The sequence below is a fragment of the Molothrus aeneus genome, chromosome 6 (assembly GCF_037042795.1).
Source record: "Molothrus aeneus isolate 106 chromosome 6, BPBGC_Maene_1.0, whole genome shotgun sequence".
Classification (NCBI taxonomy): Eukaryota; Metazoa; Chordata; class Aves; order Passeriformes; family Icteridae; genus Molothrus; species Molothrus aeneus.
Genome location: NC_089651.1, coordinates 25,523,189 through 25,550,914, shown reverse-complemented (window position 1 = coordinate 25,550,914; position 27,726 = coordinate 25,523,189). Strand labels below are relative to the sequence as shown.

Sequence of the window (27,726 nt, the reverse complement as noted above, 5' to 3'; positions counted from 1 at the left end):
AAAAAGAACAAGAAGGACACAAAGGCTCTATTTAGGTAGTTTTAAGCAACACCTTCATCCAATAAATTTATTTCTTAGGAGAGAAGGAAGACACAGTTTGCTGATCAGCCTCCCAGCTGGGCATCTTGCTACTTTGAAAAAATGCTTCTGGTGATTGGCTGGCAAGTTTACTTACTTGTTTCACACACACAAGGAGAAATAATGCTACCAGAAGAAAACCAAACAGGCAGAAGACCAGACAACAGGGAGCTGGAGAACATAAATTGTTGGGGTCAGCAAAAAGAGATCAATGAATAGGATATCTGGAAACCCCTCAGGCTAAGACAGACTGAGTTCAAAAGACAAATTCCTCCCCATTTTCTGAAGTTAAGAGGAAGGGGAGGCATACAGAGCCTAGAGGTTATGAAATGTCAATTCTCATGCACTGGGGATGGGGAGGGGCTGTCATTCCTCAAGGTCCCCCTTGTACTGTTCTGCTCCTGTTTGTGGAGCAGAAACCTACCTTGTAGTGCAGTGCCAGGGACCCTTGTCTGCTCTATCTCCATGGACCAGACACAGCAGACTGACCTGACCAAGGGTATAATGCCATATGAGTGCTGTAAGTAAGGGGTAGGATGTGGTGCTGTGCCCGTGCCTGTGGGTCCTGCAAGTGCCCTGGTTCTGGGGTCAGGGTGCTCTGATTCTCTTCCATCAGACAAATTGGGGAATTATTGTCATTTGTCAGTGGACTTATATACAAGGTTTGAAAATGCTCTTGCTAAGCCTACTGTTGAAGAGGAGGGTTTCTGTAGGAAGGGGTCTAATGAAAAATTCCTCCTCTAACACCACAGATAAAAGGTCTTTCAAGAGACCCTTGATCTGCATTTGCTGCACTTACTCTGAGTGCTCAGATCCTGAAGGTGTGGATGCTTTCATTTAAGCACAAGGGGTCATTCTTGAGTTGGTGTAAAAGCAGTTTATCCCTAAAGATTTTTGTGCAGCCATGCAACTAACTGTGGATATCAACCAACATTTGGTTGGTAGGTGGAATGCACACACATATTTTACTGCCACTAATTTGGGACAAGTGTGTTTCTAGGCTGAATGATTAATGTGTTAGGCAGGTCAGTGCTTGATCTCTCATAAATCATCATTGAGCTTTACCAGAGACAGCAATAGAGGTCTTGCCCATATGCTTTTAATAAGCTCTAAATGGACTGGACATCAGACATCTGTTTATTATTGAAATGTAATGAAAAACAATTCAGCTCTATCCATTAGAAGGAGATCCTTCAGCTCATTTTCTTTCTTCCTTGTGAATTCAGAAGGTAGCAATACACATGGACATGACTGAGCTCCTAGATAAGGAACACCTGGTCATAGTGGAAAGAGATGAGACAGCCCAGGGAGTTAAATCTTCAAGGAATTATGGCTGAAATTTATAATGTCCTACCCTTCTGAAATAAACTCATATCACCTTCTGAGTTAACTGGCTGAGGAACAGGTCCAAGACATTTGGATATTCTGCTCAGTGTTTACTCTATCTCTTTGGAGGTGGAAAGAAGGAGATATTTTTTCCCTCAGTCTGACTCTCTGACTGTTTCTGGTAATGAATATGGATGGTTGTTTGTGTATAAAAATTAGTGGGGGTCAGTTGCTTGTATGTATGTGCGGATAGCAAGGGAAGTAGGGCTCTCATTCTTGTTCCCCATGAAATGTGAAATTGTATGAATGTTGTGGCACTTACAAGGGGTTTATATGTGTCTAAGACTTAGAGCAAGCCCTTTTGGCTGCTCAGCTGGACTTGTCTGGAGGAAAAATTCTAAACAGCAATGATGTTTTTTCCATCATAAAGGAACATTGTATTTTTAGGGAGGTTGTTTGTTTGTTTGTTTTGTTTTTCCCTCTCCTTAGTCCTTTGTCAGTCTTTAAAACATCTGTCTTATTGCAAAGGTTTCAACTGGAACTCCTGGCAACCTGGGGCTGGAATTCCCAAGCTGACATTGCTATCGACAACATTACATTTGGCCTGGACTGCTTCACTGACGGTGAGCCACAAATGTCACAGAATCCCCCAAAAATTTAGGTAGTGTAATCAGCATCCCACAGGTCCAGGACATATGTTCTGTTCTCCCCACAGAGTGTGTATGGATCATTTGTGTCAGCTTTGTCAGCACAATGCAATTTTATCTCAGACCTACTGAAGATTGCAAGTAGAGGCAATTTTACTCTGTGTCAGTCTCCCAGTACTCTTTCTTTTTTCTCTAAGCTGGGATATTCTGTATCACATAGTTGAGACTTGTCTGTGTGTCTTGGCAAGAAACACTAAACTTATTCCTCAGCCCTAAATGGAGGGATTACATCACACTCTTTTTCCACAGTCCCTGCTGATCTATGCACCCTGGTAATTGATACCTGAAACAAATCTGTTGAAGTCAAAGGCAAAAGTCACCATATTTTTGTGCAGAAAAGGAAGAAAATGAAGGAGTAAATTGACTCTCTGACAATAAAATTTAGATTACTCCAACAAGTTTGTTTTAGTCTGTAAGGAGGTGCGTTAGCTATCACTGCCAGATATATAACAGCTTTCCTTTGCTTCATTACTGTGAACGTGACTGACAACTATTGCAGAGAAAAATGGAGCCAGTGCTACCCTTTGAAACATGTTAGCAGGAGCTGTAGTGGATTTTCTTAGCAGACAAGGGGAAAGAATTTAGGTACTTGGACTACTTGCAAATATTAGAAACTGCCTTCTTTTGTCCCTGGGGAAAAAAATGCTTGGTTGCAAAGGAACTGGAAGATATGCAACACTTGAATGGTGAATTCTGTTGCAGACAAAATGTGGATTGGTGATATGGTGCCACTCTACGTGTCACCACGCTCAATATGTCAGCATTTAGGGTCATAGCATGTCCCTGCAGTCGCTACCTGTAGCCTAACATAACATGTGGGAAGGCTTATGTCAAAACAGATGTGTTAAAAGCTCATCAACAGAAGCTACTATTTCTTCCCATCTTTTTCTGGTTCAGTGTCCTGTTCTCTGTCCCTTTGTTCTATGGGCACTGAAACCACTCTTCTATAAAATGCTGAGTATGCACAGTTTCACTTGAAATTAAGAGGAAAAGCTGATCCTTTATGGTAATTTCATTTTTTCACTCCAGCTCTTTACAGTCCTCTCTCCCAACTTCCATGCTAACAGCTAGTTTTGGAATCTTGAGAAAGATGGAGTGACTCCAGATGCACTTGGGCCAGCTGATGGGCACCCAGCTGCTGGAGTTTACTGCTCTCAGATAGACCCTCCAGTTTATCCACAGACATTTTGCTGGGAGTGGTCCAGGTATGCATCCTTTGGCAAACAGGTGGGGTGTAAATGCCCCTGCAGCAATTTTATCAGAGCTTGTCCATTAGACCACCCAGGCTACTCCTTATTTTCAATTGGGATGAATTGCACTGATGTCCAGGAGCAACTGGACTTAGCCGATCTGAAGGCACAACCCAGGGATGTGTGAGTCACAGAGATGAAACATAGCACAAAGGAAACATTTCTCAGAAGCCTTGCACTTGCCCCTCTTCCTTGAATCCTCTTTGCGAATTGACGTTTTCTCGCCTCTGAGAGCAGCCCCCTTGTATTTGTCTTCTCATGACTTTAATTCAGTTAGGTTACAGAGAAGCCCAGCAGCTCTGCTGTGTTTCCAGTAATGAAATTACTTTTCCCTGGCAGGGACAGGTTTCAGATGTCAGAGACAGAGCCAATTAAAATCCAAGCAGTGAATTCTTTTCATGAGGGCAGCAGGAAGGATGTATGGCAGGAAGGAAGGATTTGCTGCTTGCTAGGATGTAAATATTATTTTCTTCATCTATTTAAATTTTGTAGTTCAACTCTCTACAAAATCCAGTGCTGAATGAAAGCACTGTTTCTGTATGCAAGATGGGAAAGAAGGTGAGATTTTCCACAGACCTTAAAATTGAGAGGAAAGGTTCAGTAAGATTAAAGTGAACAACTGAGTAGTGAGGGCAGCTCAAGAGACATCAATAAGGACAAAATCCAAACAGCCCATTCTTTGGATGGCAGCTCCTGGGTATTGACAGATGTTTTTCCCTGTGGAAAGGGTGAGGTGAAACCACATTTTGGCTTATACCATCACCTTGTGTAAGACAGTGTCACAGACTGGATGGCATGTCTGGTTCATTGTGAGAACTTCAGGCAGGCAAGCATAAAGATACTTCATAGTTTTAGTGAAACAGTGCTTATATAAGAAGAGGTCTGAATTTTGAGTGTTTTAACATGAAAATGTGGAGTAGCACAGCAAATAGAATACTGATAGTTGAGTTGCCCTTCTCACTGCCTTACTATTATGTTTTGGTGCTCTAAGCATCTAATTGTTCCAATTAAGATCACAGGTCTGTGGTCTGTCAAACTATACTGCCCTGGCCTAGAAATTTCAGTCTGTGCATCATTTTCGATTTCCCAGAAGATTGCTTTATAAATGGCAAGACTGTCCAAAGAGAGCTTTTGTACAGATTACCTCTACTTCTTGATTTTAGAGTCCCTGATCCAGCAAAATCTGATTTTCAGAAGTATTGCAATCATCATTAGTGAGGTGAGATCTCTGAGGAGACCATTCACACCTTGAGGATCCTGTGAGGCATCTCACTCTGATTAATCTCAGCCACCAGATCTCTATCTCCATTTTCACTACAGTCACAGAGATATTGAAGCAGTGAATGAATGAATTACTTTAGCTCTCTGCTTGCAGAAGATGTCTCTTTCTCCTTTACACTTCCCTCTGTCTCATTTCAGTGGGGAAATCAGTGTTAGCTAAAACCTGGAAAGAGGAAGTCTGTGCTTTTTGCATTTTTTTTATATAGATACACCTTAATATGGATTAATTCTTGTTCCCTTCCATTCACTCTACAGTCAACATGTTGGCTGTTAGAAGAGGAAGTGGAAACTAAAATAGACTGAAGCACCAGCCCTTGGGTCCCAGGCTACACTAGGTCTGTAGAAAATGCCACCTTACAAGTTTGTGTCTCACAGTGCATAAATCAGCCTTTAAAGCCTTAGCAGCTGGTGTGGACAGGGCCATGCTCAGCCTGTGGTGGAGCTGATCTGCTGCTTAGCACGGAGGAGACAGAAAGTTTCTTCTGGAGAGCAAGGGTTTGAGAATGTTTGGAAAAGGAGGAAAGACTGTTTGTTTGGAAATGAGGCATTGCCTTAGGATACTCATTGGGATGGGATGCCACAAAAAAATCCATGCAGACACAAAGATCAACTCTCTGTTTCCGTGACTGATTTACATTCCTTTGCTCTGGCAAACATAACCAGGCTTCTGGTACATCGCTAAGTGCCTGAAACTGTTGTGACCTTTGGAATTTGCAATTCAGTGCAGGCCTTGGGGAGCATCTTTTCTGGCCATGCATTGTATTTTTCATTCTCTTTCCTCCTTGCATTTGATTAATTTCATTTGTTTTGGGTTAATTTCATTTTTCACTGGCTTGACAACTTCATCCATTGAAGTTCTCCCTCTCAGTATGAGCAGAGTGTGTTAGTACAAAGCTTTCTTTTGTTTGCATGCATCAATGTGCTTTCAGTCAGACCTGGGGGGAATATTCTCAGGAGTAAAAGCTCAGCAAGGTCTCCATGCTTCAATTAGTTATTTGGCCTTTCTGACACAGCTAACAAGGGTGTTAATTATTGCTATTTAGAGCAATGGCTTTGTGGCAGAGATAATTGTCCATCTGGAACTGAGTGAGTCTCTTTTCAGTAGAGCACCAGACAGCTGTTAGATTCTCACAACTGGAACAAATTGAAATATTTGTAATGTTTTTCCACTGATGAAAAATGTTCAATATTAAATTAACTGAGGGCTCACAAAAAAGAAAGAAGCCTGCCCTTTTTCTTAGACATTTTCCAATCAAAAAATTTGCATAAAAATGGGTAATTTAACTCTTGATACAGGATGCTTGCAGATTATGAGGCAAGGGTTCATTATTACTTTTTCCTGCTGTAAGGCAGCATTGGTGTTGCAGTGTTCTCAGTGCATTCAGATTATTTGGATCAGCAATTGATTTTAAATTCCTCCTCTCTGAGAAAGGGCTGGTTTTCAAAGGCCTATCTCAGTGGTCAGAAGTGTACGGTTTTGCTCTGTGATTTTCAAAAATGTTTGTCCAAAGATTAACAGTTTGTGACAAGGGTATTTTTCTGTTACTTAACTGTGTATGTTAGTGAGGCATGTGATTTTATTTAGTTATTTATTCTCTAAGTGAGCTCTCAGGGGCTCAGAGTTGGTTGCTGAGGTGGGAGTGATCTGTTAAGCTGGGTTACTTGCCATGACACTATTCAGAACCAAAGACAGTGATTTATGTCACCACTTTCCTTTACACCTCCAATCATTTGACTGTCCAGAATTGTCACCTGCCTGTTTGACCAGCAGAACATCAATACCTGGTATCTGTTCTCCCACACTACATTTTTCCTAAAATCTCCTGTAATCACAGCTATGGGAAATTGCAGACCAAGGAGCTTATCCTGCATGGAATAACGTGGAGGGTCTGTGTTCATGTGAAGACCCACTGCCTTCAGCATAGATACAAGTAGCTTACCTAAGACAAGGGCTCAAAAGAGTAATACAAAATTATGATTGTTGAAAACACCTTTTCTACCCAAGGTAATATTTACTTATCTTAACCATACTGTTGTATTTAATTAATTCATGTAATCTTTAATTTTCCATCACTCTCTTCTATCATCCTCCCACCTCTTTCTCTGTTCTACAAACTATTACAGGAAAACAACTGAATCATTTTGGTGGGAAACGCCAGTACCCACGTGAGATTAGTATCCTGGATGAGCATCTTCTGAACCCCCTGGAAGAGCCCTCCCTCCCAGGTACATGATTCAGTACTGAAAACCTGTCTCTTGGCCATAAAAGGTGGCTCCCTTCCTGACTCCTGTGTGTGATCTGCCTGCCTACAGCAATGAAGCAACTATATATAATCCAAAGATGTTTGGCTATAGGCAAGCAGTTTGCTGGAGCCCAGCTCACCAGCCCTGAGATGGCAGGTCCTCTTTAAAGAAAAGCAGAATCTCTTCAAGTGAAAACTGCATGAAGTTTGTATGAAGCTGCATGGCTCAGATTTGTAGTACATGGAAAGGCAGCTTAGGAACAAAAGGCATAACTCTGTACAGAAAGTTGGGAATAGAAAGAGTGCTGAGCACTGAAGCTGAATAAAATGAGTGTAGAAAAGTGGTGCAAAGATGAAAATCCAGAGAGAAGAAAGTAAGCATGAGGAAATACACTGAAGAGAAAAATTGGATGAAAAAGCAGGAGGACAAGAGAACACTGACGACTAATTTACTGGTAGTGGTAGAGATTGCTACTCTGGAGGACAGATAAGGATTGTGTGGGTGAGAAGAGCTGTCTAAAGGAGAAGGTCAGGAGGTGAGCTTTTCTTGAGGCTGTTTTTTCAGCCAACAAATACCAGCATGTGACTGTCCCATCTCCTGAAGGCTGTGTCCACCTAGAATGTGACAATCTGTACTGCTGTCTGTTCCCATTAGCTCAGGGGAGTGCTGTAATGCAGCTGAAACTCATACTGCATTGATCCATCTGCATGTTCACAGGATGATGTCTGTTGGGGATAGTTTTGCTTGCCTTTTCCTTTAAACAAGATTGGAATTTTTCTTTTAAAAGTTTTTAATTTTTACTTCTATTTTAATAATTCATCTCTTAAACAGTTCTACTTTTGACTCTGGCTTTTGTGCACAAACTGTATCACACATTTTTTCAATATATTACTGAAAAGTTTTATTCTTAGGCCTCATCTAATTCAGCGGAGGAGATGGATTTGTTTGGGTCTTAGAAAATGGTTGTGAAATAGAAAGCATCCTTATCTGCTGCACTGTTGTAGAAACAAAAGAATAATGCTAAATGAGAACCAGGATAGAAATTTCCCGGGGAAGAAGGGTCCCTACAGATGGTAGCAAGAGGCTGTTCCCTGGCAGTTTCTGCTGCCACAGGCTTCTTGTGCAAGCCTGAGAAAAGTCTCTTCAAATGTTCACTGTGTTTCATAAATGGTCACTAGGTGTAATGACAGATATTTTCAACCCTTGTCTCTGTGTACATGGTTTAGTTCTCATTTGGAATGTTGAACATCTTCTTGCTTCAGACTGGCACTGAGAAGAGGAATTTGATCATATCTGTGAGACACTCCGATAAACCCCCTCTTAGAAGTTCAGTCTCTCTTCCCTTTTCCCTTCCCCCCTCACACCCAACTGATAAAGTTTATCTTCAGCCTATGATTTATCAAATAGTGTGCAGGAAATAAGGGGAGAGAGGAGAAAAGCAAACAGTAACCATATGAAAGCAGTAGTTGTGCTATGACGAGAGGAAAGTAGGTATAATCTAAGTTCTGAGAAATGCAGGCAAGCTCACATCTGACTCAACTCTTGCTGTTTTGCTCACAGGGGACACAACTGTTGTTCTGTGGTGGTTCTCAACATGTGGTGCCAGTGGTCCCCATGGGCCAACTCAAGCTCAGTGTGACAGTGCCTACAAGAACAGCAATGTGTCGGTGACTGTGGAGAAGGAGGGCAGGCTCCGGGGAGTGCAAGTCTGGAGAGTGCCAGCCACAAACAGATACAGGTGAGGATCAGTGTGTGCTGGGGGGCAGCCACCCTAACTGCTTTTTGTTTGTGGAGTTCCAACAAGCACGAGTGTGGGACCACCTGTACTGAGAAGGTGGAGGGGACAGTGAAGAAATAGGAGCAGTAGATATAAGGATATATATCTGAGCTACTGTGAAGCATGGAAGGGTGAGCAGAGATGTAGAAGAGATCAGAAGAGGAGTGAGAGTGGGCATGCAGCCAAGGAGTGCTGCCATAATCTCAGTCCTGTAGCCTTAGACTTCTGGCTGTACCAGCTCACGCTATTTGTTCCTGCAGTCTATGTTTCCAGTACTCAGGTGAGGGTTGGTCTGTCCTCTTGTGCCGCCTACCTACATGGGACTCAGACAAAGAATAGTCACAAGCTGCTACAGCAGGGGAGCCTCCTTGGGAGAAATGTCTGTTTGGAAGTGAAGGCTGGGAGACGTGGCAGAGGGATTTATTTTGTGGATGAGAATTGTGAGAGCTGTGTCTTCATTTATTTACTTTGTCTTGCAGGATTTCTGCCTATGGAGCAGCCGGGGGGAAGGGAGCCAAAAACCACAACAAGAGGTCCCATGGGGTCTTCATCTCAGCCACCTTCCACCTGGAGAAAGATGAGCTGCTGTACATCTTAGTGGGGCAGCAGGGGGAGGATGCCTGCCCTGGGGTGAGGGCCATGAAGCACATGTGGGCAGAGACCTTGCAGATTCAGTGGGTGGCTTGGGGTTTGGTGATAAAAGATAGAAATCCCAGAATCTGGACAGGAGACAGGAAAGACCCAATAAAAGAAGTTAGAAAGAATCTCAAAACAGATATAAAGAACACTGAAAAGAAAAACAATCCCAAAATGCACAAACAAACATGAAGCCCACAGAAACTTTGCTTTAAGCTCCTGGTGTTTGAAATAAGTTCTTCATCAGCTCTCTTGTGCTTATTTTAAGCAGGAAGCTCACAGGCAAGAGATGTGCTCCATCTCTTGTTGGATGAGAGAGATTCTCACTCAAGAGAAATGGAAATTGGTGACATGAACACTTAGGTGTGTGTCCTCAAAACACTATACCAAATGATCTGAAAGTAATTTTGTCACTTAGGCTCAAAAACAATCTCTTTTCAGCATCAATTTTTGATACTGCCTTGTTCCAGAGGTGTTGTTAACCCCTGCCCAGGAACCAAGCTGTTTTGTCCTCACAGACTGGTGTGTTTGGGGATGCATAAACTATTCCTGTAGGCATTTGAAGTTACTATTTACTTTCCCAAAGGAGACGATGTCTTACCCAGATGCTCCAATAGACTCCAAACCCACCCTTTCTTCACTTTATATAATAAAAAATCATATCTATTTAAATAAAAGATACATTTGTGTATCTGCAGTTCCCTTTACAGTGCACTCTCTAGTCTTAGGTCATAATCTGAAAAGTTGTCCATTATTCTCTTACATATCATCATTTGTTCTCCAAATTGCAAATCACAACACAGCACTATCTCCCTTTGGCAGGTGCTACTGGAAAAAGTTGCAGTTAATTTTTCCCACTTCCAAAGCCCAACTTTCTTTGGCTTTGAAAATCGTGATGAATCTGTATATTGGGTGACTAATGTTTGTTTTTCTTTCTCTGGAGTTCTGCAGCTCCAAACTTTGATTCTCTCTCCTCAGATTTACCCCAGTTGCTTTTCCCTGGTCTTTATCTACCCTTGCCATCATTTGTTCTCCTGTTTAAATTAAGCAGACAAATTGCTTCACCAACTAAGAAAGGCTATGCACCATCACTAACAGAATTGAGAAAGAGCTCTCCCTCTGTCAATTTTCAATCAATCTCAGTCTCAGTCTTGGGATGAGATGCAATGGGCAGAAAATGGAACATGTTCCACCTGAATGTGATTAAGAGCTTCTTTGCTGTGAGGGTGACTGAGAACTGGAACAGGTTTCCCAGAGGGGTTGTAGAGTCTCCTTCTCTGGAGATAGTCAAAAACCATCTGGACACAATCCTGAGTTACATGTCCCAGCGAAGTCTGCTTGAGCAGGGAGGTTGGGCTGACTAGATGATGTCCAGCCTTTCCCATTCTGTGATTCTGCATGAATGAGAGGACACAGGCAGTAAAACTGGTGCAGGAATAGGAAACTGGATCTCCAAATTACTCTTCTAAGATGTATCAAGAGATTATTCCCAACTATGTGTGGGTCACCTTTGCTCTATGGATTTATCTCCTTGAGAAATAAACAGTAAATGTGTCAGTAAGAAAGTTCTTAGAATTAATCTAGAATCCAAAATATTTAACTGTTTTGGTTACAAGAAGTTCTAAATATGCAAAACATTAATTATTTAATTAATGTGAAATTAACAATGATTTATTACATTTTTGCAAATCAGAAGTTACAGACAGATCTATCCCTCAGCTGTCAGTCCAAGTAGAAAAGGTCACTTTCTACAAAGATAATCTACATACTGGTTTATCTATGTCTAATATGCATGACAAGTATTATCACATAATTATACTGAAATACACAGACAAGTCTCAAGAGTTGGACTTTGCTGATATCTGACTCCATTTTTTTGTCTCCTTTCAGGGCAATCCTGAAACTCAGAAGATCTGCTTAGGGGAGTCATCTCTCATTGAAGAAGATTACAAAAAAAAAAGGGACCTGAAGGAATGGGCTGGAGGAGGTGGGGGTGGAGGAGGAGCAACCTACATCTTTAGAGTAAGTATTTCCTCTTTGCATCCTGCCTGTGCAGTGTCCAGAAGAGCAATTAGCTCTCACTGTCAGTCATGGCATATGATAAACAATTCTTTTAAAAAGGATTATGAAAAATGAATCTTTCTCTTCTGCCTTTTTCTCCCTCTCCTCTTTCTGTCTCTCTACGGGTTTTGTCTTTTTAGTTGTTGATCTCTTTTTTATATACTTGTTTGTATTTATCACCTTCATTAGGCTAGCTGAACTGTTCCTCAGTCCTTAACAGCTCAGATGTGGGAATTACACCAGGATCCCACTTTAATACTGGCAGCAGTCTTTAAAAAATGTATCACAAAACCTTGACTTTCAGTTAAACAGTTACTTTTGTACTCAGGAACATGATGTGAAATATTTTTGTAATGATTCTATGAGACAAGTAGTAGCATTGCCCTGGCCTTAGGCCACTCTTCTTTGGGATGCTTTCACTATCTTTGATAAGTTTGTATGAGTTGGCATATCCAAGGGATGTGAAGTTTTTCTGATATTTGCTGGGGGGTTTTCCAGCAGAAGGATGGGATTTTCGAACCTTTGCTCATCGCAGCAGGAGGAGGAGGAAAGGCCTACCTGAAGGCTCAGGACAATTCCCTGGATGATGTACCCCTGGAGCAATTTGAGAACAGCACCGCAGTACCTGGAGTCAGTGGGAGGACTGGGGCAGCAGGTGAGACACTAAAACCACATCAGGTCTGAGTCAGGTGGCTGAATACACCCATTGACTTGTAGGCATGAAGTGAAGGGCTTCTTTTTCAGTCTTTTGGTATTTTTCTGTGGCAGTAGTTTTTAGAAATACGCTGCTAGTCTGTAAGGGATATCTTCTTATATGTTGTGTCACCAGATAAAAAGAGAATGCACAGGACAGCTGATGAGTGCTCCAGTAGAGGCCATTCCATAGAAGAGAGGAGGACCCCTCTCTTCTGTGAGCTGAATTGGGGAAAATGATGTTTGGGGGATGGAGCCTACTCCTTCACACTGTAGCAATGGCCTTTGAAAAGAAGACATTTTCCCCTTACTACCCTTAAACCCTAACAACAAAATTGTATTATGAGAATTATACCAGAAATGGAACCTTATTTATAATCTTGTGATGGTTGTGCCTAGAATCCATTACTAAGAGATAAAAAAAAAATCTGGTGGTTATCCATCTCCTGCTGTAGTAGGCTTACAGAGAGGCCACTAAAGTGAGATATAGAAATCCAATTTATTTTTATTTCCCTGAGGAACTCCGCATATTACATGGCTGACTGCCCTAACCAGTTATCCTGAAGGGGAGTGGTAGGCTCCTTATTTTCTTAACACCACAAGAAATTGGTGCTGAGGTGTTGGTTTATTCTGCACATACCACAGGCTGTGCATTAGATTTCCTGTTTGTTATTGCCCATGACAGCAAGGAGCTTGTCTGTATATTCTTTTAAACTTAAAGAAAGATTTACCTTGAACTAGGAACTTAAGAAATTAATATGGACTCATCTCCATCTCTCTGCAAAGCATCTCTCCTTGTGCTTCTCTCACCTGTTCTTGTTTTCTTTTCCCACTCTCTGACCGAAGGTGGAGGTGGTGGCTGGCAAGATGAGAGTCTGCTTCCTCAGGCTGGGAAGTCCCTTCTGGAAGGTGGAGAAGGAGGTCAAGCTTGTCCCCAAGCGCTAGCCAAGCTCCAGTGGACCACCTCTGGTGGTTTTGGTGGAGGAGGAGGAGCTTGTACTTCTGGGGGAGGAGGTGGAGGGTACAGAGGTAAGCCTTCTGGGGCAATAGTCATGGTGATTAATTTTGTGCCCTTCAGAGCCCCTGCAGGTCTCTTAGTGCAGAGGTGCACGACCGCAGGAGGTGAGGCACAGATACTTCAAGTTGAACAGTATGAAACCCACCCTCTCTCCACCATCTCTCCATAACTAGAGAAATCAAGGATAAAAGTGTTCCTATGTGATTTAATATTTGGAAGGTGTGATGAATCACCCCTTCACCCATTTCCAAGTTACCCATGGAAAATGTTCCATTTCTTTTTTCTGTTCAAAACAAATACATTTTTACCTTGCTGAACTGAGAAACCTGCATCAGATGAAGTCACTTCACTAACCTTGATACTGGCTGGGTCAAGTGAGGGTTTGACATTATACCATCCAATATCACTGGAAGGTTGCAGAGTGACCCCAGGTGATAATGGGAATGAATGCAGCTTTCAGAGACATCATATTCTTTGCAGCATGCAGCACTGATCAGCTAGCCATACTCTTCTCTCCCCAGGGGGACATGCCTCTGATAGTGATGATATCACAGCTGGTGGGCAGGATGGCATCTCTTTTGTGAACCCCATAGGAGAGATCTTCTTGCATCCCTTGGCAGGTACAATATGGTTCTTAGTCTCATTTCTTTTCTTCCTCCTTTTTCCTTCTTCCTCTCTATTTCCTCTTTCCTCCTCCCTCTTCTTCTGTCTTTGTTTTTCTGTTCATTCCATTAAAGCTTATTTCAAGCTGCAGGTCAGATCTTTAGCTGTGGTCATTTCTTTAAGTATTTTCATGGTGCTCTGGGACCTTTTTTCTCTCAATCTCTAAGCCAGGAGAGACACCAGGTTCAACCACACATCCTCAGTCCCTGACTTTTCCAGGTCAATTCACTTCAAGGCCTCTCTGTTTGCTCAAAGGACCAAATATCTTCTTCCCTACCGATCACCATCAGGCTTCTGACATGTCCACACTGTGTTGGACTATCTGCTCTCCTGCAGAGAAGGAGAGAAGTTGTAGGTAGCTGCTGGGTTTTGTTCTGTTGGCTTTTTTACCTTACTGGAACAAGATAGGAAAAACTGAACTAAGTCCATCTGTTGTGTCTGATTCCTTGTTCAGCCATGGAGAGTCATGGTGAGGTGGAGGTTCAGATCTATCTTAACTGCAGCCACTGCCACTCAGACAACTGCAAGAGGGACCCTGACACCAACCTGCCAGTGTGCCAGTGTGAGATGGGGGCTGTGCTGGCCAACGACAATGTCACCTGCACAGGTAAGTTTTAGCCTCACTGGATAATATCTCTATTCTTTATATCATATCTCCTTCTGGCTTTTTTGATGTTCAGTTCCTGAGCTAGAGCTAGTGGATCCAGTGGACAAGGTGGTGTGAGAAATGTCAGTCAAACACTGGACTGAAAATTCCTGCTGACCTTTGCTTACATGCTGAGTTGCATCTATGCCACCATCTCCAACATTCACATTTGGATTAGGCAGGAGGTAAAATATCTGTAAAGAGACATGGTGTGAATTTCCTGAATGGGCTCAGTGTATCAGATATTTAAGCATAAATACCTCTCCAGGATAATGTACCACCTACTGCTGAGTTATTTAAGCCACAAATTGCTTCCTTCCACAGCAGTTTCCCACTGTGCCTGTCAGCTGATGCCTTGTACTCACAGTAATTTCCTTTCACAGTATCTTGGAGTTCCAAAACATCAAGGCTGTAGACATTTTCAACTTATGAGTAGTGATGTTACCCATTTATAGAAAACTGAAGAATGGATAAGAAATCTGTGTTTTATCAGTTTGTGTTCTATCTTCACAATGATTTAAAAATTGTTTAAGTACTTTTTCAACCTTCAGGATTATAGAGGGATTTGCTGTAATTTTTATAAAACGCTTTGACCATGATCTCTGTACTGTTTTCTGGAATATAAGCAACCTTCAGAGGGATGCTTTTACAGTAGCTCTTGTTGTTTTCTGATTCATGCTGCTGTTTTTATTCTTCCAGTGCCCCAGGGTCCTATACCAGAGGGACAGCTGTCTCTCCCCCTCCTCTTGGCTGTGGTGTCTGTGATTGTGGTGCTTGGAATGATCCTCACCTGTGGCAGCCTGTCCATCAGTAAGATACACTTACTTCTTATCACCCTTTGACCTGGCTTTTTCCAGCTAAATTAGACAAAAGGAGACCACCTGGCCATGTGCCACTGCTTTGAGTACTTGGAGCCAAAGTGTTGCAGTCTCCCAAGTGGATTGGAGGAACAGGGAAAAAGAAGTGATAGGAAACATCACCACCCACAGTTAGTCACAAGGATAGTCCAAAGGGCAAGGACTGCTCTTCCCCACTAATTGCCACAGAACAAAAGAGCTAGGGAAGCCTTCTTAGCAGGTGTTTCTGTAGCAGCCACTGCAATACTAGATGAAATCACAATCTGTGCTTAAATATATAATTCATTCAAGGAGATGGTTTGCTTTTTTGGATTTGATGTCAGCAAGATGTCTTGTGGAGCACTCTTCCTCAGCCAATGCACAAAGCAGCATAGGAAACCTAAGTTGTTCCCAGGTGATTAGGTGTTTGCAGGAATAACACTTTTTACATATCCGATACTAAATCACTGAAGACTGTGAAGAAGAGCAGGATACAGCAAGCCAGAGTTGTTTCTGGACCTTTTATAATTCTGGGATTGGTGTCATTCTGTTCTGTGTGGCCAGCATTATCTCTTCTGTCCAGTTGTAGATCTTGTTTATGCATTTTTATTAATCTCTCCACCCACAGTTTATCACCTGAAGAAGCAGCAGCTGGAGGGATCCAGATCACGACTGCAGAGCCCAGAGTATAAACTGAGCAAAATCCGCACATCTGTCATCATGACCGATTACAACCCCAACTACTGCTTTGCAGGGAAGGCTGCCACTCTGAGCGAGCTGAAGGAGATCCCACGGAAGAACATCTCTCTGCTTCGGTGAGAAAACAAGGCCCACCTCTCTTGCTAACTGCAAAGCACCCAGTCCAAGTCAGCCAAAATACAACAGATGTGATACTAGTTATATTCTCTAAGATAATTTGATTCCGTGAAGTTCTCAAGCAGAAGTGTAAGTTTGTGAGTCTCCTGTTCCATGTTCCCACACATAGGTATTTCACCTCTACTGTGATTGTGGTTTTATTGCACTTGCCTCCTGGCAGCAGCTCCCTTTCAAATCTATAGCAGTATGTCTATTTCAGCATTTCCTATAACAAGGAAATTTCCTGTCACAAAGAGATACATGCTAAGTTGCTCTTCATCATCCATATGATCCTGATAAAAGTTATATAAGCTTTAGAAGGAACAATTTGATCATTCTTATGTCTTATACAATCTCCTGAAGACATCAGTCTGCAGCCACCTTATTCCATTGCTCTCCCTTTTTCTTGTCTTTCTTTTGCCACAGTTGGTGATAGACCCTAGGATTGAGCAGGCCTATTTTTTGTTCAGAACGATCAAGGATCCAACCTCCCTTTTTAAGTGATAGTGACAGAGAATACTGATAAGCTATTTTCAGATGTTTTGAGCTGAAATCAAACTCTCTTTTTGATTTGTATTGGACTGGATGAAAAGAGGAGCTTGGCCAGCTCTTGGATCCAAGGACATATAACATCTGTTACCCCTCTTCTTTTCTTGCAGGGCATTAGGACATGGTGCATTTGGTGAAGTTTATGAGGGAACTGTGGTAGGCATTGCAGGGGACCCCAACCCTCTACAAGTGGCTATCAAGGTTAGTACCCACAAATTTCTTCTACAGCAATAATTACTCATAAGAGCCATGTTATCCCTATTCCAGCTGGAAATGTATGTGTATCACATATATAATGGCATATGCATATGTGTGATGCAGGCTTGGACACATTGCTGCATCCAGGCATTATCAGCTTTGATGAGCACTTTCTCACAAGTTTTTCCACATGATGTATTTAAAAATCTGTGTTGTTTCTCAATTACTTCCCTTTATATTGAGAGTAGTGCTTTTCTACTGTATGTGAAATTTTCAGGTAGTTTTTTGATATTGCCCAGTGTTAAGGATCCTGTTGTGAATATATATTGCAATTTCACAATAATTTCTCTGTCATTAATGGCAAGAGACAATAGGCTGGTTTTCTTGAAATGACTGCTGTTGCATCAGGATTTGTCAATTATTCAGCCCTGAAGTTAATGATGCTCATATTCTGCTTCTGTTATTTTATAAGCCTGTGACTCATAGAAACAAATCTACTTCTATGAGTTCACCTCAAGAACATAACCTTCATTAATTAAAAAAAGTTCTACTGTTATTCATCCTGTCTTTCATGTCATGAACTTCCCTGTGTCACTGTACAAATGTGGGTGAAAACCCAGGACACTAATAAGCAGTTGGAACTGCCAAACTCAGTTTCACTGGAAGAAGCACCAGAGCACAGTGGAAGAAGCAGAAGGAGATCAGCATGTCATTCATTTGTGGTAATCCAGTTCATCTGTATCAGCAGAAGATGTCCAAATCTGCTGGCAGGAAAGAAAGCTACAGGGACATGTGACACAAGTGTTTAAATCAAGTGGCTGTGTGTGTCATATGGCATGCAAGCATGTGCTGCAATGTGGACACAAAGAAAGGAGAGAATAAATAATAGCTGTCATTTAAAAAACCTTCCTAGGTCTGTATGTCCCTATCTAATATTTTTCTTGGTGTGTACCTGAATATATTTTTGTTCCAGAGTTGTGCATAGAGTTCAATTCACACACACACACACAAAAAATTTTCAAGTAGGTCATTTTTTCCTATCGTGACTTATCTAACATATAGGTCAGATGCAGTGCAATAAACTCAGCACTGAAAGGATGAGCCCCTGCTCTTAGGTGCCTGAGGTGATTTATATGTTACATGCTCATTCTTTTATTTTCTTTTTTTTTCCTTTTATCTCTGGTGGTCACACAAATATTCTCAATTCTTTGGTGGGATGGCCCTCACTGCCTCAACAGACCCTGCCAGAAGTCTGCTCTGAGCAGGATGAGATGGATTTCCTGATGGAAGCATTGATTATCAGGTATAGTTTAAGGGGCTTTTTTACTGATAGTGGGCAGGGGGAAAAAGAGTAATGCAGGTAATCATAGAATCCTTTATTCCCTTGCCTGTGTTCAGAAAATAAATTCAGTCTTATTTTTCACCAGATGGCATTTTAGTAGCATATAAGGTACTACTTGTTTATCTCAAACAAGATAACTGAGGTTCTTTTGTTGCCTGTTTCTGGTGCTTTAATGCCAGTAGGCAACTTGGCTGCACACAGCAGAGGGATGGAGAAGAGAATCAGAAGGACAAGAAAGCTCATGGATGAGATAAAAACAGTTTAATAGGTAAAGCAAAATCTGTGTGAGCAAGCTAAGCAGTGCTGAAAAATTCCTTCCCTACTTCCCATGAGCAGGCATGTGTTCAGCCATCCCAGGAAAGCAGGACTCCATCATGCACAGCAGCTACTTGGGAAGACAAATGCCAAACTCTGATTGACCCTTTCCCCTCCTCCTCCTTTCTTCAGCTTTTATAGCTGAGCATGACACCATACAGAATGGGATGTCCCTTTGGTTGGTTGGAGCCAGCTGTCCTGGCTGTGTCCTCTCACAACCTCTTGTCCTCACAGCCTTCTCGCTGTGGGGGAGGTGCGTGTGTGTGAAAAACCTTAATGCTGGGTAAGCACTGCTCAGCAGTAGCTAAAATATCAATCTGTTATCAGCACTGTTTTGATCACAAATACAAAATGTAGCACCATATGAGCTACTGTGAGGAAAATTAACTCTATCCCACCCAAAAATCATTACAATTTAACAAAAACTTTGGTTGATTGGTTCTGCTGATCCTGTTCAAAAGAGTAAGAAAGCGCAACATTTTTGTACAAGCGTGTTCTGCATTTGATTTGATGTCTTTGCAAGCTTGACAGAACCTTTATAAGGTCCTATGTGCATGACCCTCTGACAGTGAATTATAAGATCTATAAAATCTTCTTGGAAAATATAACAGGCAGCCATTCCTCTTATCTCCTGTACTTTAGGTATTCCAGCCTTAGAATTTACTTCATTAACAGAAATCCATAATCTGAAAACAATAGTAGGATCATGGATGACTTTAAAATAGTAGCATAGTCAAGGTTAATTTTAAGTACCTGGAATTTATATATTTTGAATTTGTTCAATGTGAAGTTCCTCTTCTCATTGTCTGGCCCAGCTTATACTTAGATGCTGGTTTTCTGCTATTAAAGCATGAATCTCATGAAATAGTGCCACTCCCTACAGTCTGCAAGAAATGTGGTAGCTGAACAGGAGATAACACTGATGTATGTTTTTTTAAAGAGCAATTTTAATCAATTAAGGAGTGCGTTGATTCACTTAGCACGACTCTTTCTCTTCCCCAACTTCCTTTCTATTTTTAGTTCCTTTATTATCCAGGTAATTATTATCTAAGGGAAGATGCTGCTGTCTAATGACTGAGTCTTACTGTGCTTCGTGACAAGCTCAGCTTCCTTTTATAAAAAGCAGAATCACATAAGCAGCTGCTGCAGTAGGTATTAGCTGAGTCCCTCTGGCAGACTAAACACTGAGTCCCTAGTCCCAAACTAGACAGCACTATGTCTAAAATAACCAACACTGAATTAAAATTCCTACTAGCCAGGACATTGTATCACAAATGCCAATGAAATTTGCATGCTTAACTTTCTTATCCCTCTCATGTCACTCTCATCTTTCAGTCAGTGTGTCCATTAAATTCTGTCTTCACAGACAGAAGACTCTGCTTTGCTTTTAGCTTTTCATACCTTCTGTTGAAGACTTTTCTTGGACAAAGCCAGGCATAACCCTGTTCTTGGGGCTGTCATAACCAGAGAGGTATTTTGATATGGCTGAAGATTTTTTTTGTAACCACATCAGGATTTGCTTCAGTCCAGATTGTCAAATATCAAGGCAGAATGAGAATGGATGGATGTTGGCCAGGTACTAATGCTGTGTTTCTCTTCCATGTGCTGTGACCTTGGCTTTCAGTAAGTTCAATCACCAAAATATTGTGCAGTGCATTGGTGTCAGCCTACAGACATTGCCTCGCTTCATTCTGCTGGAGCTCATGGCTGGAGGAGACATGAAGAGCTTCCTTCGGCAGAACCGACCCAGGATGGTGAGAGAGCTTCCATGTGAGGCTGTGGTTGATTTTAGTATGATTGCTTTTATGTTTTTATCAACTGGATAAAGGCACTGAAGCCAAGCTAGGCTGTGTGTGTGTGTCCCAGCTCCCACAGACTTCTGGATACTTGTGTTGGTTTGCTTGATGCAAGCAGGTGTCAGTGAGACAAAAACCAAGCAGGGCAAGAAACTCCAATAATTGAGGAGGTAAAATCCTGTCCTGCCATTGCAGACTTCACTGACAATTAGACCAATTATAAATAATTGGTCTTCTTTTTTTCAATACCTGCTTTGTTTTCCATGTACTGTGATGGCACGTGAGGAGCTGAAGTTATAATCAGAATTCATAGCACTAAGTCCTCAGCAGGTGTGCGTCGGCACCATATGGAGAGGTACAAATTTATACCAGTTGAAGAGCTGAGCCTAATTTATTTGATATATCTCAGACTTCCATTAGCAGTGTAGTAATTTCTCTTCACCCTTCCTGAGAACAATAAAGAAGTTCCTAGAGAAAAACTGACAAAAATTTCCCTATGGAGAATGATGTAAAGGGAGTGAAAATAAGCAGGGCTCCTGGGAAAAGTTTTCTTTATTGTTCTTAGGGAAGTGAAGATGGTAAAGGGTTAGTACCAGTCCTGGAGTCCTGTAGTAAAGCATTCCTTTTTTGCATACTGCTTCTGAGGGTAATCACTGTTCTTCTACCAGGTACAGATAATCTGATGAATGCTGATGATGGTGTAAAGATGTGCACTTGTGCATTTTTACTCTCTCTCTCGCTCTCTCTTGTTCATGCACTAATTTCTGTTGATAATTTACTGACTCACCCTTTAAAAGTGGGTACTTTTACATTCTCTTCTGTCTCACTTTTTAAACCTGCTTGTCTTTTGACTTCACATAACACAGCAGGGAGTAGTTCTCTCCCACCCCCTTTAACCGGCCATTCACACCAGGCCATAAGTCTCTTGCCAGATTGCACTCATGTACAGTGCTCAAGAGAGGTGAAATCTCCTGAAAGTTTTTGGGATTAAACAAGAGTTTACTCATTTTCTAATTCTTTGCTTTGACCTGCTTTATGTCCCTCTTTGCTCCTGACTCATTTAACCCTTCCCTCATCCTGTATGTATATCTCTCCCTTTCCCTTCTTCTGTCCTCTGACTATACCCTGCCTGAATGATGTTCTTCTGCTTCACTTTCCTTCCCTTACCATTTTGTGTCCTTTTCCAGAATCAGCCATCCACACTAACAATGCAGGACCTGCTGAATATAGCCAGGGATATTGCCTGCGGCTGTAAATATCTGGAAGAGAATCATTTCATCCACAGGTGAGGAGAAACAGTCTCTTCTGATCTGTCTCAAGGTGCATCAGGCTCATATACTTTCTATTTGCAATGGATTAGACAGGACTAATCTCCTCAGGGGAGACAGATTATTTCCTCTACCCCACTGCAGGCTTGTGCTTAGATGACCAAGTGGATCTCCCTGGGTTTTTTTAGGAGTTAGGCTCTGCACTGCTCTTTGCAGTCCTAGAGGGAGGGCAGTGGTCTGTTCCAAATGAGAGGCCTTAAGTACCAGTTTGTGGGTGTCTGCAACGTTGAGACAGTTGAAATTAGCCCTGCAGTCCACTAGATGGTAGTGTCACTCTGTGTTGGCTGATAAGACAATAAGGTATTTACTTCCTTTCTCACCTCCCTATCTTGACTTAAATGCTTTCCCTATCCCACCAGTACAGGACAGTCCATAATATTTGATTCAAAGGCTAGAGAAGGGTAGAGCAAGGGTGACAGGAGATAAAAACACATCTCAGGCTTTCTTCCCAGCTCAGTGTCTGACCTGCTTCCATGGTTTTAGGAAGCCCGTATTTGTTTCTTCAAATTCCTTTTTGCTCATTTGTTGAGCAAAAAATGTTGATATAGCATGCTTCAAATAAGACAAAATTATTATAGAAGGGATAAAGGTTATAGTTACCCTTTTAAAAATTCTGGTCGGGTACTGAAATCCTTCATTTTTTATTTAGAATTATTTCAGCTCATAATGTTCCTAGGCATAGTGGGCAACTGGCTTCCTTACTGTGAATTGCATGCTGTGTTCAGTGCTTATTTGTAAAGGAGAGGAGAGCCCTTGCACACCAGAGGGTCACAGAGGCTCTAAGCAAACCAAGGTGCAGCCTGGAGATGTGCAGGCAGGCAATTGGGCTCACCCACATGTGCAACACATGTGGGGCTGCACAGCACAGAGATAGGAAACAGTGGGCAGGGGCTGGAGAAATCCAGGGAAACAATGGCAAGCAGCCATTGGAGCAAAAAGCCAGGAGGTTGAGATATGGAAATATGTTATATGGCTTTATTATTAGAACATCTGAAACAGATTTCTACTGTTTATATTGCAACAATAAGCAAGTTCTGGTGGAAAAGGATTAGAGATTTCTGTCATTAAAAAAGAGCAGTAAGAATGTGCAACAGGTTGTGGCTCTTAGATCTCTTAGATCAGTATTCTAATTGGAAACCTCTGAGTTAATCACTACAGCATTCTATTTTAGAATCCTTACTGTAATAGTAACAGCAGTGTGTGACTTTAAAAAAACAAACCTCTGAGTCAATCTTTGCACTGTTAGATGTCTAATATAAGCAACCTGGGAATGGATTCATTTTGTCTTAGCCAACAATCCAATAAATCTGAACACAAGGAATTTCCCTCAGGTTTTGTATTAGTATTTGTTAGTGATGTCAGCATTGCTTAGAGTGGGTAGGGAAATGAAGAAGGCTTTCATTACAGATATTAGGAATCCTAGGGGTAGTGTAGTGGGGTTGTAGAGAGGTTTCTACAGAGCAGGAATTGTCATCTAGGAGTCACAGATGATAATAGAAGAGAAAGTTGAACCTGACCTCCAAACCTCAGAGATTTTTCAAGGTTGGCAATGGAAATAAACATATGAGTTGTTCAAGGAGCTTATTTTTCTTGGCAGTTAACAGGACCCCCACAGTGCTATGATTCTAATGACTTTCTTTTCAGAATGCATATTTAAAATGAACAGAAATATTTTAGCCTTGGCCATGAAAGCATCACTTCCATTTCTCACAAGCTAAACTTGCACCCAGCTAACAGCTGCTTCCACGTGGAGCTTTGACTGATTCCATGGGAGATATCCAGAAGTAACAAAGCAACAGATAACCAAATCTGGTTGTACATAGCTTTTCAAGCAGTTTACTAAGACTGTCTAATAGCATCACATCCGTAACTGATGAGGACACTGCTGAGATGTCCCTCTTAAAAAAAAAAAATAGAGCAAGAAAGAAATCTGTCATAATGTGGTTGAAGCAAAAGAGGTTAGGTCTGTGCTGTTTTCTGCCTTAGTGAAAGAAGGTGTGAATGGGGAAAGCTTGGCAGATGCTGGGTAGAAGATATAATTCAAATGCAGTTTAATAATTGTGGTTAACAAAAACGATAATATAACTGGAATTCTTTCATATTTTAACAGAGCTCTTTACATTTGTTTAAAGATTACTCAAGTAAGATTTGTAGGACTGGGTCTAATACTTTTTTTTATTCCTTTAACTACTTGAGAATTTAGAATTATAATTAATTTTAATTTTTTTAAGAGATATAGCTGCAAGGAATTGCCTTTTGACCTGTACTGGAGCAGGACGAATAGCCAAAATTGGTGACTTTGGAATGGCCAGGGATATTTACAGGTAAGTGAAGGGCAATTTCAGTTCTGTGAGTAACTCAGTAATCTGCATAATTTTGACAGGTTTGAACTGTTTTGTTATATGTGAAGCAGTGGATTAATCCATTAGAGATCTGAATTCGATGAGCAGTTAACTAATTTGTGTTAACAGACTGTAAAATAACAGATTTACGCTTATGAGCCAATCCACTTCAACTGTGGTCCCAGGAAACTACAAACACTTGTGGACTCTAAACCAAACATAGGCAAATTTATTAGCTGTTTGATCATAAATAATCTTAAATTAAAATTAAAAACCCCCAGCAACCATACTTATCACTTCATAATGTCAAGAAGACTTGCTGCACCAACACCCTGTGCAAAGCATTGGCAAGTTTGATGCCTTCAGCTGTGCACAAGAACATCCTCTGTTTCCATCTCAGTTGCAAAGAGGATATAAAATCCTGCTTCAATGCACTGTTGTGTTGATGACTTTTCCTTTTTCTCACTTGGCCCCCACTGTTACTTGCAATCCCCAGCTGCTGTTACTGTGGTGATAAGATCTTTTCTGTACCAAAGCCCATTCAGGCTGCGTGACATTCTCTGTGTATTTCATCTTTCCCAGAGCAAGTTACTACCGCAAGGGAGGAAGAGCCATGCTTCCTGTCAAGTGGATGCCACCAGAAGCTTTTCTAGAGGGCATTTTCACCTCCAAGACTGATACCTGGTAATAAATGTCTTTTAATCACTTCTGCTACTCACTGAAAAGCATCAAGAAATGTACTGCTCAAGGAACAAAAGTGTGCTCAGCAGTAACCTTAAAGTCAGAATTTCCCAGAAAAATATGAGAAGTCTTCCCACTGCATTCAGTAGAAGTATGGCTAAAGAATGCAGAATAAGAATTTAAATGTTGAATGTAAATAGAGGTCATAAAAATTTGCTGTTCATAAAAGTAGAATATTACAAAAAGCCAATCAAGAAGTAAAAGGCAAAGCAGATTAGATTCTCAGGATGTCTCAGTTAAACATCCAGACAAATATCATCAAATGCTTCCCTCAGCCTTCAGAAACTTCCAGTTTCCATCAGTGACAGGGTCTGCTTATATCTCTTGTAAATTACTCTCTCTGTACCACCCAGGATTACTTTTTTGGATATTTTTTCTTGTTGCCTATAAAATGACAGCAGGTTTAATTAGAAGTCCTTGCTGGTTGCTGAGGAAACAATATTTATATACTGATTTCTCATACGACTTGATCTTTCTTTAAAATAAGCACCCCCTCAACAGTAGCGCATTCATGCACAGGTGCTGGGGTATGGAAGCTTTCCAGTTGCTTAAGAACACTTCTTTCTCTGTACAGCAGATCCTTCAATATGCTGTACTGAGGCATTCCCTCAAATGCCACACTGACCCAGTTTCCTGAAGTTGTTAGCGATGCCGGAAGACAAGGATTGCTTATCAGTGCCTAGTTGTGAGCAGCCAGCACTAAATATTTTGAAGGAAAGTGCTACAGTTCCTGTAATAGGCTATTATAAGTAACATGCATATACTGGAAATTTGACCTTTGTAGCAAAAAGTGACTGAAAATTCTGACCCTGCTGAAGTCCTGGCAGAATTCTCTTGACTTCAATGAGTCTAAGTCATACATAATTCCTAGTGGCACTATCTGACCTGTGGATGTAGAAAAAAGCACAACCATATCAGAAATGCTGCTACCTTTCAGTTTCACTGGATGTCTCTCCCTTGATTTTATACTTGAGCAACTTGTTCTGAAACACTGATTCAGATATTTAGGAAACATTTGAAGGTCCCTGTCTGACCATCTAGGAGCCATTCCAGAAGTCACACTTGAACCTCTTGAGCTGAGTAGAGGCTCCTTCACAGCTACAGCCCCCCACACTCACAGTCAGACCAGGTTTCCTTACCAGCTTGGCACCAGCTTTCCCATAGCAGGGCCTCAGAGGTCGGGATACTTAAAATAATTTAATCAAGACGCAGTAACAAAAGAACGACTTGAGCTCCTTCCTCTGAGGAGGGGCCCCAAACAAAGGAAGCTCTGGGCTTTTATACCCTCACAGGCTAAATGTGCCAAAGTCTGGAGTCATTGGCTCCTGCTGTGTCTCTGAGTGTCCGGTCACCTAGCAATGCCACAGGTCCTCGTCCCTTGTTTTGCAGAGGGTCCCTTGTTTTGCAGAGGGTTGGTGCCAGGTCACAGCCTCTTGCCTTGGGCTTCTGCCACCCAGAGCTCAACCTGCAGCCAAATTACCAGCACCAAATGTATTCCCCAACACAAAAATCTCAAGTTTTCCCAACTAAGGCAAGAAATATCCATGCCAGATCTAACAGTTCTTTATGGTTAGACCATACACAGCCAAGGGTGCTTTGGCATTTCCTGCTCTACTAATAATGAATGCAGCAGAAAGAAAGCCTTCAGAGTTACTAAATATTTTGAAACCTCTGCAAAACTTGTTTTGGAGCTTGAGCAAAGGTTTTGATTGACTGGGGTGTCTTCTTATGTAAACATTGACTCATTATCACACTAATTGCATATTACTGTAATTGGACTGCAGCTTTGAGAGGTCATTGCTGTGGTGTTGCCTACACAGCTACAAGCTGGGTTTGTGGAGTACAAATGAAATCTGACTCGTATTTTTGGCTGGTTTCTGACACAGGTCCTTTGGAGTGCTGCTTTGGGAGATTTTCTCTCTAGGCTACATGCCCTACCCTTGCAAAACCAATCAGGAAGTGCTGGAATTTGTCACAAGTGGAGGAAGAATGGATCCACCAAAAAACTGTCCGGGGCCAGTGTAAGTATTTCCTTACTCTCACAAGCCAAGGTGTAGTACATGTCAAAAATGTGGACAAAGACACCTCTACTCAGGGAATGGTGATTGCCCTCTGTGTTAGGTGGGTACTGCTAAATATGTCTTGAGCTACTGCCTCTTGTATACAGGTTAGAGCAATACAGGATTTGCTTTAAATAGCAGCTCCCCAGTCAGGCAGGATCCAGGGATCTAGAAATGATAGATCCACTTTTGCACTCCTCCTTTGAGCCATGTACCAAGTGTGATCCTTTGGACCCTTGATCACTTTATACTGAATAATCTTGATTAATTTCCTTTTTTTTTTTAACTTTAAGGTACCGGATCATGACACAATGCTGGCAGCACAGTCCAGAGTATCGCCCAAACTTCTCAACCATCCTGGAAAGGATCAAGTATTGCACCCAGGTACTGGTCTTTGGTATCCAGGTGGACGATAATCCATTGAATGCCAACTATTCAAAGACATTAGCTTTAGACCCTAAGGCAAGTGAAGGGTCATGTCAGACTGACATAATTACTTTACTAGTAACGTAATGAGTAACATGGTGGTGCTGTTGGCTCTTTTCCAGTGTTCATCCTCACTCTCCCATCTTCTGCCCAGCCATAATGAGCATATACTGTGCAAATGGATGCTTTTAGCTCTCAGCTTGTTCAATTGCAAAACGTCCTTCATTTTGTGATGGAAAGGTATTTAGATCTCTCTCAAGGTCCATGTTCTGACCTTGCCTAATGTTGCTCAAAAGCCACAGCTGAATAGTTATGGAGTGGAGAGGGGGAATGAAATGGTACAGTGAGTTCACTATCCAGTAACATTTAACAGCTCCAGGTCTGAATCCAACCTCTCAAAAGAGAAATTTTATACTACAGCTTAGTCACTGATTTCAACGAAGCACAGTCTCTTCTCAAAGGAGACATGTAAATCTCAACAGCATGTGATGTCCAGATGGACCATAGCACCTTGTTTGATGTGCAGGAGTATTGCCCAAACCTGTGACAGTCACCCTG

At 41.6% G+C, this 27,726-nt stretch overlaps 1 protein-coding gene across 1 annotated transcript in view; it reads left to right on the top strand.

Moving 5' to 3' along the window:
- The window catches only part of LTK (leukocyte receptor tyrosine kinase), an 89,572-nt gene that overhangs the window by 59,842 nt on the left and 2,004 nt on the right, over nucleotides 1–27,726 (top strand). Inside the window, exons 10-28 of the mRNA XM_066551991.1 lie at nucleotides 1,933–2,027; nucleotides 6,767–6,868; nucleotides 8,447–8,624; nucleotides 9,143–9,293; nucleotides 11,190–11,321; nucleotides 11,859–12,015; nucleotides 12,900–13,082; nucleotides 13,593–13,691; nucleotides 14,189–14,341; nucleotides 15,080–15,190; nucleotides 15,845–16,031; nucleotides 16,731–16,821; nucleotides 18,057–18,121; nucleotides 20,100–20,229; nucleotides 21,459–21,556; nucleotides 23,831–23,923; nucleotides 24,524–24,625; nucleotides 26,569–26,703; nucleotides 27,036–27,126. Coding sequence (XP_066408088.1) covers nucleotides 1,933–2,027; nucleotides 6,767–6,868; nucleotides 8,447–8,624; nucleotides 9,143–9,293; nucleotides 11,190–11,321; nucleotides 11,859–12,015; nucleotides 12,900–13,082; nucleotides 13,593–13,691; nucleotides 14,189–14,341; nucleotides 15,080–15,190; nucleotides 15,845–16,031; nucleotides 16,731–16,821; nucleotides 18,057–18,121; nucleotides 20,100–20,229; nucleotides 21,459–21,556; nucleotides 23,831–23,923; nucleotides 24,524–24,625; nucleotides 26,569–26,703; nucleotides 27,036–27,126 — 2,353 coding nt within the window. The remainder of the gene's footprint in view (nucleotides 1–1,932; nucleotides 2,028–6,766; nucleotides 6,869–8,446; nucleotides 8,625–9,142; nucleotides 9,294–11,189; nucleotides 11,322–11,858; nucleotides 12,016–12,899; nucleotides 13,083–13,592; nucleotides 13,692–14,188; nucleotides 14,342–15,079; nucleotides 15,191–15,844; nucleotides 16,032–16,730; nucleotides 16,822–18,056; nucleotides 18,122–20,099; nucleotides 20,230–21,458; nucleotides 21,557–23,830; nucleotides 23,924–24,523; nucleotides 24,626–26,568; nucleotides 26,704–27,035; nucleotides 27,127–27,726) is intronic.